The sequence below is a fragment of the Erithacus rubecula genome (assembly GCF_903797595.1).
Source record: "Erithacus rubecula genome assembly, chromosome: 13".
Lineage (NCBI taxonomy): Eukaryota > Metazoa > Chordata > Aves > Passeriformes > Muscicapidae > Erithacus > Erithacus rubecula.
In genome coordinates this window covers 11,283,249-11,299,217 of record NC_136665.1, presented here as the reverse complement: position 1 = coordinate 11,299,217, position 15,969 = coordinate 11,283,249, and the positions used below count along the sequence as shown (strand labels likewise).

The 15,969-nt window shown below is 43.0% G+C and overlaps 1 protein-coding gene across 1 annotated transcript in view; it reads left to right on the top strand.

Annotated features, from left to right (window-relative positions):
- The window catches only part of GRIP2 (glutamate receptor interacting protein 2), a 76,159-nt gene that overhangs the window by 12,346 nt on the left and 47,844 nt on the right, over window positions 1-15,969 (top strand). The window contains exons 2-7 of the mRNA XM_079317078.1: window positions 7,104-7,184; window positions 9,384-9,519; window positions 10,296-10,441; window positions 13,206-13,292; window positions 13,560-13,635; window positions 14,251-14,396. Coding sequence (XP_079173204.1) covers window positions 7,104-7,184; window positions 9,384-9,519; window positions 10,296-10,441; window positions 13,206-13,292; window positions 13,560-13,635; window positions 14,251-14,396 — 672 coding nt within the window. The remainder of the gene's footprint in view (window positions 1-7,103; window positions 7,185-9,383; window positions 9,520-10,295; window positions 10,442-13,205; window positions 13,293-13,559; window positions 13,636-14,250; window positions 14,397-15,969) is intronic.

The window sequence follows — 15,969 nt, the reverse complement described above, 5'->3', positions numbered from 1 at the left end:
TTCAGAACAGAGCTACCTTGTACTTCTGAAACTCCTTTGCTCCCTGGAAAGTTAACAGCCTCTTGATTTAACAGTTCTTTTGTAAGATCTTGGAGGATGAAAGACAACAAGTACTGTTTTTAAAGCAATCATAATAGGGATCAAAAGGGAGTTTGTAAAAAGCAAGATAGGTGCAAGAATTTGCTATCACTATCACTGCAGCAAATTGATCTCCATTTCAGAAGAAGGAAGTCCTGATTTCTCCCTGTTCTGTCACCCCCAAGCTGTTGATTTGTGCTTCATGTTCCCCCCCATGCTGTGCTTGAGGGTGCCCAGTTCTTGGCACTGCCAATGGCTCCAGTCCTGTCTCCCCATCTCCTCCCTGGACCTCTGAGTCCAACCCCAGCATTAGGTATGACAGTAAAAACCCCAGCAAAACACCAAGATGAAATATCTTTTAATGTGGATATTGATAATGTTTTTGGCTTTAACTATTGATAGTTGAAATATTGATATTGATTTATCAAAAAATAAAAGCTTTTTCCTGCTAGGGTGTAGTCTTTTGACAAGCTGCCCTAGTTGGAAGGCAGCTTGGAGCCAAATCCTGTGCAGTGAAAATACTCATGCTGGTTTTTATTAAAACAAAACCAGTTTTCCTTTTTTTAACTAACTCCAGGGTTTTAAGACAAGTAAGTAATAGTGGCCTCTAGACTTAGTTGGCACCAGTGATTTGAGTGCTAAAGTTTAATAAACTGACAGCATTTAATTTCATTTGATTGAAAACCCACAATAGACCCATCTTTTTTTATTTGACTTGACTCCACAGTCACTTAGCATGGCATTTGGTGCTTGAAAGAAGGTAAGTCCTCAGGGTTTGGATTCAGCAGGCTGCATTTCTTATCCACCTCCATATTTAAGAGTTTGGAAGCTTACATGGAGTTAATGGGGAGAATTGATTCCCTTGCCAGCTAGGATTTACTGCTGCCTACTGCTTAGATTAATAAATCCAGTTGTATCTAGTGAGGCATTCTTTCTTGGGAATGATGTTAGACTTTATTGGTAATTTCTCACCATATTACAATTGCTAACTTGGATAACTTTCATGAAAGATCAGTCTGAAAGTGTATCTTATTCCTCTTTAATTTGTACTCTTGAAAGTTAGTTTCTTCAGATAACACAATCAGTGTATCAGCAATATTTCATCATTCTAGCTTAGTGTTGGACTCTCCCCAGTACACTCTACACTGCTTAATAAGAGAAATTGCCAGATTGACTGGAAAATGTAACTTTAATAACATCATTTCAGGCACTAGAACCATTGAGAAATAATAATCTCATGGAGCTGGTTTCTGCACTATTCTTGTCTCTCATGCACAGAATTGCTGTGAATGTTTTGTGTGTGTGTGTGCAAACAAGGGGGTGAGGTACTCCAGGGGCTCCTCTGCCACTGGCTCATCTACAAATATAAACTGATGAAACTTTCTGAAAATGCCTGGGAGGATGAGAAGGATTGCAGGAAGGGAAGTCTCTCTCCATTTGTCTAGTTTTTAACACTAGAAATTCAAGTCTTGCTGGGGACTGCTTGAGAAAAGTGAACTGGAGAGGGTTCAGTGAGTGAAGAGGGATCTTCTTGGTGTGGATGTTGTTAGAGGATTGTTTGGAAGAGATGGATAGAAGTGAAGATACTTGGGTTTTATTTGGGAAAAGGTATTTGTGCCTGTGAAATCCCTCAAGCAGCTCTTAATAAACCTAACTTAATGCACAAAATCATATCCTCACTGGAATCAGGAAAGAGTCATCCCTGATATTTTTAAATGAAAGAAAGGAAATCACAGGCTACTTCAGAAGAACAGCATAAGCTCCTCTGTGAACAGAAGACCAAGAGAATGCTTAATTTCCAGCAGTTCTGCATGCACTGTCCATGGATAGGTCTCTTCCCTACCATGCAGAGTGAAATGAATGGTGAAGTTGGTCTAGAGCTGGCTTGCACAACAGCTCTTTTCTTCTCTGGGAGCAATAACTTGAGTCTTTTCTACTCAAAACACATTTTTACAGAAAGTTATGAGATTATAAATCTCTTTCAGGCTGCATTCTTTCTCTCCCCTCCTGGTTGATGGATATTGGCCACTGAATTTCATAGGTGCAGATGACAGTAAAAGAACAGCACAGGAATTTAATTTTCATACAAAACTAGGAGAGACAAAAAAAGAAACTGGTATTAATAAAAAAAAGTAGTCACTTTTTAAAGTATTTTTTCTTTAATCTCTCAGTACAGCTTGAGTGGAAATTAAGAACTGTTTCCATTACAGAGTCCCTTGGATGTGCTGATTAGATAAAGTGACTCTGTTGGCTTCCAAAACAATGATGAGAACAAACAATGCATTATAGCAAGGGCTCTGGTACATAAAAGACGTGAGTGTAGGCAGGTTGATTGTAGATTCTTAAATTGTGGGGTTTCTCCTTTCTTCCCCCCTGTTTTTTTTCCCCTGGAATGTATTGTATTTAATGAAAACATGAGGACTACCAGATGTTGGCACTGCAAGCTGAGTCCAGCATTCATTCTTATCAGATGGGACTTGGATCAGTCCTTGAGAGGTGTTTAATATCCTGTGAAAATTGATGTGAGTTAAACCTTAGCAAAGCCTGGCTGTTCTGCAGAGCCAACTTAAGTGAGTTTTGTGCACACAAAACTTGTTTACTAAATGCAGAAACTCTTCCCACATCTTCATGTGAAGCAGGAATCTTCCATCAGTGCTATCTACTACAGTACTATCTACTAGTCTTGCAGGGGGTGATAAATATGCTCTTGTATCCCTTGGAATCCAACCTGCTTGGTAACAGACATGTTCTGGCTCATATCTTTGTCCCACAAAGGCCACTGCTATGCAAATAATTATCTACAGCATTTCAGTTGGAAATAATTGCTTGAAACAAATTGTTCCTTTAAAAGTAATTTTGGTTTTATTAAAAAGAAAAAAACCCAGAAGAACAAAGCATGGATTTTCTGTTGAACAATAGGTTATTGTATTTTCCTAGAACTGATTCCTGTGAATACAGCAGCAGGTGTTATGAAATTGTACATGCCTGAGAAGGGTTGGTAGGTGAATGAATATAGAAGAAAAAAAGGAGAGACGTGGAGGGTGTGGGGAGATGAATTTCATGCTGTGTCTATTAAGGAGAAGAAATTAAGAAGTTCATCTTCCTCTTAGAATACCCTGGAAGTTTGGACAAGTTCTTCCTGGCTGAACATCTACACAAGTAGATGGAAGAGGTGCCACAACAGCCTGTGGTGGCACAAGAAGCTGCAGTTGATGGAGCACGTTCCCAGGCCAGGGTTGGGAACACAGCATTGTTGCTGTAGGGCTGCCACAGGGACTGGCAGCAGGTTGATAACATTTTTTTCTCCAGAATTATCTGGGAAAATGGGATAAAACTTGTTGTTTTTGGGGCAAGACCCTTGTTTCCAGGAAGAGTGGTTCTTGTACAGCTTTTTTCCTGGGCTGTTCACTCAGAAATTTGTGATGAGAGAAGAGGAAACTTCCCCAACTTCTCATTTATCTCTGGGCATCTCCTGAGTATGAGCTGGGAGGGGTGCTCTTTGCCTGACTACAGATAAATACCTCCCTTGACTTACAGAAATAACTCTCCTCAAAATTGATCAAATCACAATTAGTTTAGACATTTGGATTTCTGCTTCCAGCCTCATGCTTTTATTCTAACAAAAAAACCCCACATGCTTCCTTAGCATGAACAGCATTTGGTTCTTAATGGTGGCTTGGTATTCATTTCTCTAAACAAGGAATGCAATTACCCTGTAGCAAAATAGCTGTCTCCAACTGTCTTTTTTCCATTAAACAAATGGAAGGTTTTACCTCTTGGTCTTCCCATAAGATTAATGCACTTTCTCTGCAGGAACTGTCTTAAAGTGATCCAGGAATCTGAACAACTTGCAGACAGCAGCCTAATTGTCACAGAATCTGATTTAGCCAATTCTCATTTTCATTAAGAGGTGATCTCTGCTAATAACAGACTAATAGCTCTTCTAAATAAAAAAAAAAAACAAAAAAAAAAAAACCCAACAAAAACCCAAAACCTTCCTATCTTCCCCCCCCAGGCAGGGATAATGAACTCCTAAATCAGTGCTTTTTCCAAGGAAGCCTCTTTTCCCCCATTTTAACAGTTTGGCTGGGCAGCTAACTGATGTCAGGAGATCCTGGTGCCTGTGCATAGTGGAGTCTGCCCTGACCTTTATTCTTGCCCTCTAGCTAAGGCATGGAGATTTTTCCTGCTCCTTCATCTGCCCAATTTGTTTTTGAAGGAATAAGATGGGGATTATCTCTTATTTACTGTCACTGTACACAGTACACTGATGTGTATCACTGTTCTGCACTGCTCAAAGCTCTGTGTGAAGGTGTAAGGACTTGGGAGTTCTTCTCTCTCTGGTGTTATGTAAATAGTAAGGCATGTAAATAGCAAAAACTATTGTCAGAGACGTACAAGAACTTTGTATGTTGCCCCAGATTGCCATGGGATCAATATATTGAAAGTGTTGCAATCTCAGTTTTATTGAGGGTCTTATGTACTTTGCTGAGCTTTTCTGAAAGGTCTAGAGCCAGCATTACCATTGCTGCTTGAAAACCATCAATTGCACAATCATTTTTGGAAGATTTCTGGCCCTCTTGGTGTGAGAGAAAAAGCTTGATAAATACAACTCTAATAGCTCCAGCATGGATTGATTGCAAAAAGAACCTGCACAGAATTAAAAAAAGAGTTATTTTCCCAATATTAAGGAGAAATGTTAATGGATTTTTAGTGCTGCAGTTTTGGCTCACAGAGCAATCAGGATTGTTACCAGCCTTACCTCCAAACTGGTGACATGCTAGGCAGAAGAAATAACTGAGAGCACATAAAGAAGGAGTTCCTTTTTTAAAAAAAAAATAATGTAACCCCTTGCACAAAAATAAAAATCATAAAAAGTGACTTCATTATTACCAGCTTGAGTGGCAGAGCAGGAAATCGGCATCAAATGAATGAAGAGCTGTGCACACAGTGGGGATGCTCCTGCAAGCAAATGCCAGTTCCCATTTCAGCAGGCAGAGTGTAGCAGCCTCCCTTCCTGTTCAAACATTTTAGCCAGGTAATGAGGGGAAAAACCCAAACATTTTCCACGTAATCAACTGAGTTTGGAAGGGAGGAGCAATAGGAGAAGGAGAGCTGTGGTGCTGTTGGCTGGCTGGCAGAAGTGGGGTGGGGCAGGGGTGTGTTGCTGATAGCCAGCAGGTCCTGTAGCTCAAGTCTCTGCTCTTGGCCACTTGGCTGCTGCTGGAAGCTGTTGTTAATGCAAGGCAGCCTGGGTTCTTCTCAAAGGGGAGCCAAGGCATGTTTGCCACCAGCTGTTGGGGGAGGGAGGGCATTCAGTAGTGAGTTGGGGTTTCCTATCACTGCTGACCGGGGTTGTGATGGGGAAATGAAGCACAGAAGGTGCTGGTGGCTGGCTGGTCTGGGGCAGTGTGTTATATGAAACCGATGGATCTCTGCTTCAGTTTGCCAGCAGATGACAGAGCTGGCTTTGAACCATCTTGTGTGGGGATCCCATCCACAGCAGAACGCTGCTGCTGTGAGCAGGTTGCTGCAGCAGGGCTGGCAGCAGTGCTCTCAGGGAAGGCAGCTCCATGCTGGGGTGATCCTCACCATCCACGGTGGCACCAAAGGCACTCTGATGCTCCAGGGCCAGCGAGAAACCCCAGCCCTGGGTGGCCCAGGGTATGGTGCAGGTGCCTTTTTCACTATTACCTCCAGTGTTGAAAAAGAAACCTTTTGCTGGGTTTCCTGAGCTTTAGGGTTTCTCTTCCAATGTGCTGCTGCATTTGGGAAGGAAATAAAGGGTGGCTGTATCTGTTGGGAATGTGGGCAGGGAGCAGTTGGATCAGCAGCTCCCAAACCATCCCTGATATCTGACTCTGCAGTTCTGCCAGGGATGAGGTGACAGAGAGAGGGTAAACCAGGATATTACAAAAAACCTTCTGGTGGGAGAGACTAAGGTTTACACCATCTTTTTCCTGTTTATGGGGGAAGCAGGCTGCCAACAAACTGAACATTAGGATTGAGTCCTCCCTGTACAGACTCTTGTCTTGAATGAAGCTGAACTTCACTTTTTATGGAGCGGGACAAAATGTTCTTTGTAACTTAAATGTGACTTACTTAAGGGCTGTGGACAGGAATAAATGGAAAAGGTTTTCAGTAACCTATATTTATACTATCATGTACAATTTCTCAACCTTTGCAGCTACTGAAAAATTAAAGAATGTGGTCACTGAGAATGGGAGTTATTTGGTACTACATGGTTACTGGAAATTATTGATTGGAAAAGTGCCAGCTTTTTAGGAAATGCTACTAAAATAGACATTTTAGATGATGAAAATGAGATATGTAGAAGCATGCTGCCTTCTCTGCAGACAAGCTCTGTGATAACTATGTAGCTGTCTTCCAATAGGAGAATACAAATATATTTAGAAGCTTTAAATTTCAGCTTATGCTGGACAGTGTATTTACAGTGTGTAATGCTATTCTCTCTTCACTCTGATTTTTTTTTTCTTTTAATCACTTAAAAGTAGGTGCTCTCTGTATTGTACAGTGACTGAACCAGCAGCAGAAAAATGTGACTCTGAAATAATGGAATCTGTAAGAATAGGCAATTTCACTCAAGTATAGTGATTTAATGCCCTGTTAGTGTCTTGATGTATAACTGCATTTCCAAAGACCTTAAGTTTCTTCACAAGCATAATGACAGGCTTGAAACTTGTGAGACTAATGCCCCAGCTTTCTCTATCCTCAGCTGTTCCACATAATTACAGGAGTAAGGGAATTTTGTTCTCTCCTAGCAGATTAGCTCCAAGAAGAATAAATCAGATAATGTTACTGCCTTCTTGTTTCCCTCTCTACAAGGTGAGAGCCCACATGGTGCAGTGCAAAGCTGGGGCTGGTAACGTTTTTTTTTCTTGCCTGCAGTCTGTGATACAGATGTGATTCCAATTTTGCTGTCAGCAGAACAACTTCTTAAAGTACTCTGATTCAGTTGTGGCTTTTGGTACTAATTTCAGCTTCTGTGTTTGCTCTGCTCACAGATGATGGCCCTTACTCAAAGGGGAGCAAGGACTCTGGTGGAATGGACACAGCCCTGGTCTCCAGGAGGCAAAGCATCCCAGGTAAAGGAGGGGATCAGTTCCTGCTCCAAAATATTGGGGCATCCATTACCTGGATACCCCTAAAATGGGTAAAGTCCCTCAAAACACTATTTTTGATAGATCTATCAGCAAGGCTTTTGCTGGAGGACAGAAATGGATGGTGATAACTGGTCTCAGTGAGTGGTGTGTTACTGGCACAATCTCTGTCTTGTGTGGAGCTGTTGACAGTAGTTACAGGGAGCTGGGAAAGGACTTATTCTTGCAGTGAACTGGCACTCACAAAGAAGAAACAGCAGCAAAGGAGAGAGGAAGAAATGCTGCCATAGCTGAGCTCATCAAGAAGGGAGGGAGACTGGCAGTGTCTGGCAAGCTACGAGTTTTCCACATCTGACTAAGTTTGTTTTGATATTTAGTCAGTCACAGCAACATTTTGTGTGAGATGAACCTTCCCATGCAGAAGCACCCCAGGGGCTGAAGAGAGGATGGAGAAGTAGTAGTTCATTTTCCTGTGTTGGTCCTGGGCTTCATGTGCCAGCAGCACTCCAGCAGGTTCTGGATGGGCTGCCTTGGACAACTAATCTACTTTCTAGGAAAGCCAGGGGCTTGATTTTAACTTCTGACTGCCAATGACCCAGTCACAGGGTTAGTTTAATGTGTTCTAGGTAATGGGGAGGAAGTGGAGCCCTTTTGTTATTGCTTCATCATTCAGCACCACTTCTACAGGATATTCTGCATCACATTATCACCTAGTGCAGCCCTGATAGGGAGGGACTCACAAGAGCCAGTGCATCCAACAATCCCAGCACATGGTATCTCAGTGGGGAGGGAAAAAATCAGGTGTGCTCTTCCTGCCCTGGGATGCAAAATCCAATCATATATGCCAGTAGAAGAAATCCAAGACTGCTTATACATGGTGCTTAAAGACTATGTCTTGAAGGACCAGATCTTCCTTAACCAGCTCACTTTTACAACACTTTGTGGGTCTATGACAGTGGCAGTAGATTTGTAGAGGCATGGGTCAAAATTCCTTATCACTGATCTTGATTGGTTGATCTCAGGGACTTCTCTTTTTAGTGACAGTGATTTCTCCTTGAACCCATAACAATGGATAATTGCACTCTGGGAGTTCTCATTTTAAATACTTACCAAAGATCAAAATTAAACCCTGTAGAAAAGCTAATAATCTCCCCTTGTGGCACCATTTGTGTTGATCAGTTATGTCTGTAGTTGAGAGGAAATTTGCAGGATGGTGCTGGATGTTGTTTTTTCCAGCATGATAGAGAGCCCCCCCAAGTTTCTGGCAGCCCCTGGGCTGCTGGGTTGGTGAATTGAAAATTAACTTACTGCAGTTGGCAAGGGATCAAAACTGAGTTTAGAGAGCAGAAGTATTATGGACCTGACATTTTTACAAGGAGCTGCCAGTGCTGCATTAAATGGGTGCCCAGCAGTGCCCAGCAGTGCCTAAACGCCTGCCAGACTGGAGTTAGATTGCAAAGAGGTTCCCTACTCACATTAATCAAGTGCACAGATTATTCTTGGAAATGCTTTACAAAACAGGTAGTGCATGGCAGGACTCTAAGTGAGCTGCAATTTTTGGTGTCCTGGTGGCTTTGAACAGGAGCAAAGTGCTGGTGATGAGGCACCACCATGCCAAATGAACCTGTGCTTTGGATGGGTGGAGGATCCTGCACCAGCATGGATTTTCTGTGTCAATATGCTGTTTAAGGGGCCCTGCCTTGCTCTGGAAGTCAGTGTGCAAGAGGTTTCGAATGTTCCCTCTCCAAACTGATAATCTCATTTAAGCCTGGTAAGGTTTACTGTGCTAGCAAGCACCTGGGCCATTGTCCTTGTCTGTGAGGCTGCTCTATATCAGACATAGTTCCAGGGTCTCCCTGGGCCATTACTGAGCTCCCATCACCCTGGTTTTGGATTTTTCTACTGCCTCCAGCACCTTGAAACACTAGGTTTTTATTCTCTTATAAGCTCTTATTCTTCTGCCTTGTCTTCCTTGGTGCTGCTGGCCAGACCTGCATGCAAACTTTGCTGTGGGTCTACCAGGACACACGTCTGTTTTACAACTTCAAATAAACAGAGGCTTTTTCTTCATGCTAGATGTTCAAATCATCCCAGGTCTCCACCACCTGTAGGAAAAGGGTGTCCTTGTGATTGAGAGGAATGTGCCTTCCACTGAGTTGTTTGTCTTTATTCCCAATCTTTCAGAGGAGTTCAGAGGGGTCACAATCGTGGAGCTGATTAAGAAAGAAGGAAGCACCCTCGGTTTAACCATTTCAGGTGGCACAGACAAAGATGGAAAGCCAAGAGTCTCCAATCTGAGGCCAGGAGGACTGGCTGCAAGGTGAGAAATGGAAATGGGATGCAGAGAGCACAGCAGGAATGGAGAGGAATAGTTGCATGTTCCAGCTATTGAATGAATAGAGTTCTAATTAAAGTAGTTGGCACCCAAGACTCTCTTTTCAAGTGCCCCAGAATGCAAAGTTGTTGCTTCAGGAAGTAGAACATCTTCTATTTTAAGTTATTTCCTATGCTCTGTGTAATTATGCTCTGAGATTTTGTGTAGGAATATTTGGGATTCTGTGAAATTAGGCAGCCTTGTCAGGAGAGCTGCATATTAAAATACATCTTGATCAGGCTAAGTGGTTTAATATTGTACCTGTTATGAATACTGAGTGTATAAGTAACATTGTTGGCTCAGAAAAGGAATAGGCAAAGAAAGGCTTCAAGAAGCAGGAAAAAGGAAAGAATAATTGAACAATTTTGCAGAAAACAGGCAAAAGGAAAGATGTTTTCTCTTTCTCTGCTGGGTTTTTTTTTTTTTTCAAACAGCTCTTGGTGTGCTTTTCTTTGACTGATTGCTCTACATGAATGGGAACTGAGCAACAGCAGAGAGGTTGTGAACACGTACACTGCAATTGTTGCTGTATGTACAGATCTGAACACTTGTCACCACGAAAGATAGATGGCTTCAATTTTAGCACTTCCCTGTGACAGCAGGCACATGCAATCACACAGCAGAGATCAGTCCAGCATTGCTGGCTTGTTCAGAAGGTCTTACACTTACCAGTCAGCTGGAGACTTTGTGCTACCAGTGCTTTTCGTTTTATTTCTTTGCAGGAGTGACCAGCTGAACGTGGGGGATTACATCAAGTCGGTGAACGGCATTAACCTGACCAAGCTGCGGCACGACGAGATCATCAGCCTGCTCAAGAACGTGGGCGAGCGGGTGGTGCTGGAAGTGGAGTACGAGCTCCCTCCAGCTGGTGGGTGCCTCTTGGGCAGCTCTGCTCTCTCTCCTTGCCTGGCTTTTGTCCTGGGGTGCAGCTGGATGGCCCGTGCAGAGCTGCCCTGGCCCAGGCAGGGTGCAGGGGTGTTGCCTCCATGCGCTCCTGCGGGCGGCGGAGCGGCCGCGCTGTGTGCAGTGGGAGCTGAGCTTTTTCCAGCACAGTGCCTGCCTGCTCATGCACACTGCCAGGGGATGGCTGATTAGGTCTGTCTTGCCTCGGAGTGACTCGACAGCACAGGCCAATCTGCCTCCTGATGCTGCTTCAACTTCGCTTTTTCCTTTTGGAGTGTGGCTACAGGAGGTTTAATTCAGTCTTAAATGTGTATTAACAGATGCCCTTTTCTGAAATGTGGCAAGTGCTGTTAGTCCTCAGGATTCTTTGAAGTGTTGCATTCTTTTAGATGGGAGACTGAATCAATCTGCTTTCCAGCTAAGGGGCCCTGGCAGAAGCCCAGCTGGGCAATCCCAACTAACAGGGCTTGTGTGCTGTTGTGGGAGACTCTATGCTCTTCCTCCCATTTGTTTTGATGATTGATGTTTCTGGTTAAAACAAATTCCTCGATTCAGTTTCTCTTCACAGTCTCCCATTGTGAATACAATCTTCCCATTTATTACTCATGCATTTACCCAGATCAATCAGACAATGATTGGGCAGAAGAAATAGAACAACTAAAAATAAAATGACAGGAAAAACAAAACAAAGGAAATCTAACATTTTGCCCCAGAGAGGAAGATATTTTACACTTCAGAGCTTTACTGTAGCTGCTGCCTTTAGATGAAAAGTACTGAATATAGAAATGACTGTGTAAAGCCCAAAAGAGTAAAATCTAATCTGGAATAGATGAATCTGTATTCATCATTCCCCTCTCTTTTGCTGTAAATGTTAGTGAGTTTTGCATACACCTCTGGTACAGCCAGCTGTGGCTGAATCTTCCACGTTTCTCATGCTCCCTAGAGATGACCACCCATAACCTTTCTCCATGGTATTCCTTATTCTCTGTCCTATTCTTTATCAGGAATCTTATAAACTGTACTTACCAGCCGAGGAGTGTTGCCAGCTCAGTCAGTAGCAGCAATGTGAGATGTCCTCAGCTTTAAATGAGCAGGAAGAGCTCACTGAGACAGTGATTTGTCTCCAGTGAGATTATTTGGGCTGATTATGAATGGTCCAAACAAAGAAGAACTGCAAAATACAGGGAATTGTCAATTATTGCCTGATTCCAATTTACTGTGAGCTTTATCTGCTGTGGGGGTTTGTTATTGCTGTGTATGCTTGCCCCCCCCTCTCTGTCTTTTCCTGGGCAAAGAGCAGAAATGCAGTGCAATTCAATAGCTTGTGCTTGTGGGTTTGGCTTTTTATCCCCACTTTATAATTTCCTGCTTTGAAAGAAGTCTTGCAAGTCCAACTTTTCAGGCTACTGTGTCATATCATCCCTTTCATAAATAAACCAAGCCCTGTGTTAACACTGGCTTAGGTTTCCCAGCTCCCACTGATCTTATGAGGCTGTTGCAGCACTTCATACTTCAGTGCTTAGCACAGAAATTGGATGGCTTCTCAACTCGTTTGTGGATACTTTATACCCTTTTCTTGGTATTTGAGTATCACCCCTTGGCTGGGAGCCTTCCTGTGCCCTGAGAACTCCCTGCTAGAGTGCTGTGCCCCTGTTAGCTGTCTGTGCACAGCAGAAGGAGCAAAGTGGGACAGTGTTTGGGTTTATTTGGCCTCACTGTAGCTGCTCCCCAGGGCTGTCTGCCTGCAGGCAGTACCATGCCTCCACTGTATGTCTTTTGGGTTAGTTTAAGGGCTGGGCTAAGCCTAATTTGGCTGCAGGTTGCAAGCTCTCAGGCTTGACAGTAAGGATGAGTGTGGTCAGTGAGGACAGTGGGGAGATTTGCTTCAAAACTCCCCTCCTGAGCCGAGGGAATGGCAGTGTGGATGTGCCTGGGGCACCCTTCAGCTCCAGGTCAAGTTCTTGGTCTTTTTTTCCTGATTATCTTTGTGGCCATTCATGGCACTTGGTTTGAAAATTAGGAATTTTCAGAGTGGGCCAGGCTTAAATGTCACACACAGTGCCAAGGACTGGGAAATTGCTCCATATTCCCTGCAATAGTGCAATAAATCATTAAATAGTAGGGGACATCAAGAGATGGAAACAATTTCTTTATTTTTCTCTTTACTTTGTACATTTTGTATTTTGTACAAATAGTGCTGTGTATTTAACATAAAAATACTGAATTGCCCCTAGGATCAGTTTAAAGGATTCACTTAATCTTTTTTAAAATCCAAAATATGAGAGGTAAAGGAAAAAAACCAACTTTATGCATTGAGGATTTGGGATTTTCATTTTCTTTAAGGTCAGCTGGTGACTTGATTCCTTATGCTGCTGCTGTTTTTTTTAATAAGTTTCTATCTGTGGCAGAAGCTTTTGAGAAAAGCTGAATGCATTAAAGCCTATTGATAAACGAGATGGTTTTACTTGAATGTCAGGGTATTAACCAAGACAAATTTGAGGGAAGATGCACAACACTGAGCTGGTGAAATCATCTTAAAACCTGATGGTTGGGTCTGATAAAGGTTCATGTGTCCAGGTTGGGCTCTTTTTGCCTCCAAGCAGGGAAAATAAAATACGGGTTTTGGGCTGGACTTAAATTTCGGTGTTTGGATGAGTTTTGATAGTATTTTGCACTGTGGTTGGAAAAGGTTTATCTGGGGTAACTGGGCCTTTCTCTCTTCCCTTTAGTGCCAGAAAGCAGTGCTGGCATTATTCCCAAGACCATTGAAGTGTCCCTCTACAAGGAAGGCAACAGCTTTGGCTTTGTGCTGAGAGGTTAGTAGCTTCTCCAGTGAAAAGCAGAAGCAGAGGTGGAAAGTGGGAAAAGTGGGAAGGTGAATGACAAAAGCCTCAGCTAAGCAGTCAAAGCCTGTCCTGGAGAGGATCCCCTGCTGCCTCTAAGGACTGCTGGCTGCCTAATCTAGGGCAGTCATTTTGCTGGCAGGCTGTGTCAGCTGTTATGTGATAAATGTCTCTTTCTCAGTGCTCTCACTCAGACTTTCAAACCTCTGGTGACTTATGGCTTTCCTGGTTTGGTTACAGGGGGAGCCCATGAAGACTGGCACAAGTCCAGGCCGCTGGTGCTCACCTATGTGAGGCCAGGTGGCCCTGCAGACAGGTACTGCTCTGTCACACCTCCACACCCGCCTTCCCAGCACAGGCCAGCAGCTGTCCCTGCTCTCCTGAATGTGTCCCCTTCCTGTCCTCCTCCTGGTGCCCCCCAGGCTTCTCATGCTGGTGGTGTGGAATGCCAGCAGTGCTGTGACACTGTGCTATGTGGGGATGGGGCCACGAAGCTCCCAGAGTGGCCCAGAGCAGATGTGGAAGTTAAAGGCAGAAACTGCTCTTGTAGAGGCAGCCCCTTCATTAGCCCTGTGCAGCTGAATTTCTGATGCTGTGTTGCAAAGCAGGAGCCAGGCTATCTGCTCTCATGCTGATAATTTAATATGATGGGCCTGGTACTATAAATAACCCAGACTATTGTCCAAGGAATGTTCTTCCATCCTACAGGATGAGAGTAATTGACTTCTAAATATGTGTGTGTATATATATATATACACACATATATGAGTGTACATCCACAAATAATATATGCTTATATATTTACATATAGATATATAGCAATTTTATCTGTATAAATATAGATAATTATATAAAGATATATAGATTATTTATCTGCATATAAATAAATATATATACACAAAGAAGAAAAATTGCCTTTGGCTTCTTACAGGGAAGGGTCCTTGAAAATTGGGGACAGGCTGCTGAGTGTGGATGGGATTCCTCTGCACAGCATGACCCACGCTGACGCCCTCAACATCCTGCGGCAGTGCAGCCAGGAGGCACTTTTCCAGATTGAGTATGATGTGACCATCATGGGTAAGGACAAGATGGTCGTGGTGGCACTTTTTCTCTGACTGCCTGGAAAGTATGTGAGACTGGAGAGAGTAATTGAGATACTCAGTTTCAGTGGAAAAATCGCCGAGCAGTGTGCTGCCAGCATGGATGTAGGGGGTGAAGTTCAAAGCTGGCTTCGTTCAGTGCATCTGAAATGCCCTTATGCAGTGATGTGTCTTGATAGGAATGATGAGTGGCTTTAGAGGAGAGGGCAAAAGGGGGTTTTCTAATGTTGGCAGAGAGGGCACAGGAAAAGTCAGAGCTAAAGGGGGCTGGTGTGCTCTGCCAGCACTGCAAATAGCACTATTAGTGTGCAGAGGAGTGAGCTGCATGCAGGCAGAGGCTTGCTGTGGCTTTGGTTCTGAATTTTGACCCTGTTTAATTCTGGAGCTATTCCTTTTCTTAGAAATGTTACTTCAGATCTGCTTCTGAAATAAATGAGGGGTGATCAAATGCTTGACCCCAAATAAGACAGAATTTACTGGAGGGCAGAGGATGAGTATTTCTAAAAAGCATTTTACGAAGTTTGAGGGTTTGGTGATTTAGTAGTGGTTGTTGGTTTCGGTTTTGTTTTTGTTTTTGTTTTTGTTTTTTTTTTTTTTTTTTTTTTTTTTTTTTTTTCCTTTTTTCCATTTGATTTTAAGTTTCAAGCCCTGGGAAAGGGTTTATTATTAGCTGCTGTAAAGTCATTTTGAGCTGGCTTTGTGACACACAGCTGTTACTGCAGGGAGTGTTGTTAATGAGTTTAAGGTTACCACAGAATTTGAAGCTGTGCTGATTCTGGAAGCTTGTTGAGCTGTGTAGTAGATGGTGATGTTTCATATACATCTCCAAAGTAACAATGTCTAATTAATTATGAATGGGAAATTGGCCTTTTGGGGGGGGTTTATTGTTTTTGCAGTCTGCAGAGTCTGCATTGCAGGAAGCTGCTTGTTTTAAAACATGACTTGAAGGTGAATAGCCATGAAGGTGATTTGATGTTTTGGTGTTTCTCGAGTAAAAGAAGAAATTCTCTTACTTATGTGAATCTCTCACCTAAAACTGTGAGGGTTGAGTGAACATGGAGAGACAGCAGGGTTTTATGCAGTGACTCTCCATCTTGTGTTGTTAATCTGTGGACAAGAACTAGATATTTTGCAAAAAATGTAAAACTTATCCTTTTCTTAGATAATTTCTGCCTAGAGAGTGCTCTCTGCAACCCTGTAAAGGAATATTATTAGTTGTGCTTTCTTTGAAGGCAAGATGATACAGAACAAGTAGCTTACAACAATTTTACCAGGCAGCAGCTAATAATTGCAGTGGGAGATGAGTACATCATCCCCAGTTCACAACTATTACAGCCCTTGGAAAATGATGAGGGAAGGGAAGAGCTGAAAGTGGTCTGGTGATATTTTCAGCCTGAAAGGAGTACTCTTAATTCCCATTTTGAAAACCTGGTGAAGGGGCTGGGGGCACCACAATGAAGTGGTGCTTGTCCTGTTCATACTCAGGAAAATAGGGGTTTTTACATGGTGCTCACTCTCTGCTGCAGTTGTATGTGCTGGGCTGGTGTGGG